At 40.4% G+C, this 1,831-nt stretch overlaps 1 protein-coding gene across 1 annotated transcript in view; it reads right to left on the reverse strand.

The window, feature by feature from the left end:
* Nucleotides 1–1,190: 1,190 nt before the first annotated feature.
* LOC104804938 overlaps nucleotides 1,191–1,831 on the reverse strand; it is a 10,708-nt gene continuing 10,067 nt past the window's right edge. The window contains exons 3-5 of the mRNA XM_019201475.1: nucleotides 1,702–1,768; nucleotides 1,608–1,654; nucleotides 1,191–1,562 (exon numbers count right to left, since the gene is read on the reverse strand). Of these exons, the coding sequence (XP_019057020.1) occupies nucleotides 1,191–1,562; nucleotides 1,608–1,654; nucleotides 1,702–1,768 (486 nt within the window). The remainder of the gene's footprint in view (nucleotides 1,563–1,607; nucleotides 1,655–1,701; nucleotides 1,769–1,831) is intronic.

A 1,831-nucleotide genomic window follows, 5' to 3' on the forward strand; every position in this document is an offset into this window, starting at 1 on the left:
TGGTCCGAATGAATTGGGAATTCCCAATTTGCTCGGGTTTCTGATGTGTTCGAAAACAATCGCTGGTTGATTCCTAACCCTAGGTCTGAGGTTCAAATGCAGATGATTGTCTACTTACTTGATATTTCTCCATCTCCTGATATTGAAGATGTTCACCAGTGGATATTAAGGAACTCAACCTCTTCAAAATTTCCTTCCAAGGCAGTATGGAACCAAATTTGGTGCACTATGCTTCAGGTACCATGGTTCCCCTTAGTTTGGTTCAAAAGGCACTTCCCTAAGCATGCTTTCACTACTTGGGCATTTAACCTAAATAAGAACCCTACAAAGGATCGATTAGTTATTTGGGGACTTCAAGTGAATCCCAACTGTGTTTTCTATTATGTGGTTGTTGAATCTAGAAACCATTTACTCTTTGACTGTCAATTTACGCATTCATTATAGCTAACGGTTTGTGGGCGACTCAAGCTGAGTTCTCCGCCATATGTCTGGGAGGATGTGTTATCTTGGCTGAACAATATTCCGACAACTACAGGCTCCTATTACATTGCTCTCATTGCATGGCAATATGTGATCTATGTCATATGGAGAGAACGTAATATTCGAGTTCATGACTCAACCTTCTCAAACATGCACTACAAGAAAAACTGTAATTTGCGACCGAAAAATCTGTCGCAACATGGAGAAGAATCTGTCGGTAAAAAATAGTTGCGACCGATTACGACCGATGGATGTCGGTCGCTAAATCGTTGTCGCAAAATCTGTGTGGTCGTGATTCTGTCGCAACTTTGCGACCGACAGATCTGTAGGTCATCGGTCGCCAATATACGACAGATGGCTATATGTCGGTAATCTGTCGCAAATTGGTGAATTCATTTCTGTCGCACATTACGACCGAAGTAGGAGTAGGTATTCGGTCGCTATGTAACGACAAATTCCATCAGTCGCACTCTGTCGCAAAATAACGACCAAATATAGGGGTAGGTATTCGGTCGCAACTGTCCGACTAAATTCATTGGTCGCACTCTGTCGCAAATGTAAATTTTTTAAAACAAATATTAATAAATAATAATTATTTAAATTAAATTAAAAATTTTAAAATAATTTTAAAAATATAAAATAAAAAATATTTATTTAAAATTAAAAAGTATTTATTAAATAAAAAGTATTTAGTAAAAACAAATTAAACACTAAACAAAAAAGTTATCCCGATTGTCTGATCCGGTTGTTTGGTCTGCTGGTGTCGTAGAAGGTCCGACTCCGGGCTGAGGAGTCAGAAATGGGTTGAACGGCATATCTTGCGCCGTTGGTGGGTCGTCTCGAGGAGGAAATAGCCGGGCGAAAAGCGTCTCGTAACGCGCAATCCGTGCCTCAGCTTCTTCAAGTCTAGCAATCTTCCTGCGATCGTCCTCGAACTCTTGAATCTTTTTCTTCAACAGCTCGACCTCCTTAGTGAGTGAGACGTGGTGACCGATCGATGTTGCATCCGGATGACCACCACCCAACTGAGTCGCCATTGCACCGACGCCGTATATACGTCCTTTGGCATCGGGTTGGACAACCTACAAAATCAAAAGTATACGTCAACTAAAAAAATATAAACTTACCTCCAGATAGAGGCTGTTGATTTCTGATGGCGAAAGTTGATCTTTGCCTGAATCGCATCCTCAATTTCCTGAACCCGATCGCTGATATAAGTACCGTCAGCTCGACGGTGAGTCTCCTGCAGCAATCGCAACGCAGAAGGTTCTTCACCTTCCTTCTGCATCTGCACCCAAAAAATTTAATTAAAAAAATTCAAAAAAATTTTAAAATAAATATTTATTTACTT

This window comes from Tarenaya hassleriana, unplaced genomic scaffold (genome assembly GCF_000463585.1).
Source record: "Tarenaya hassleriana unplaced genomic scaffold, ASM46358v1 Cleome101, whole genome shotgun sequence".
Taxonomy (NCBI): domain Eukaryota; kingdom Viridiplantae; phylum Streptophyta; class Magnoliopsida; order Brassicales; family Cleomaceae; genus Tarenaya; species Tarenaya hassleriana.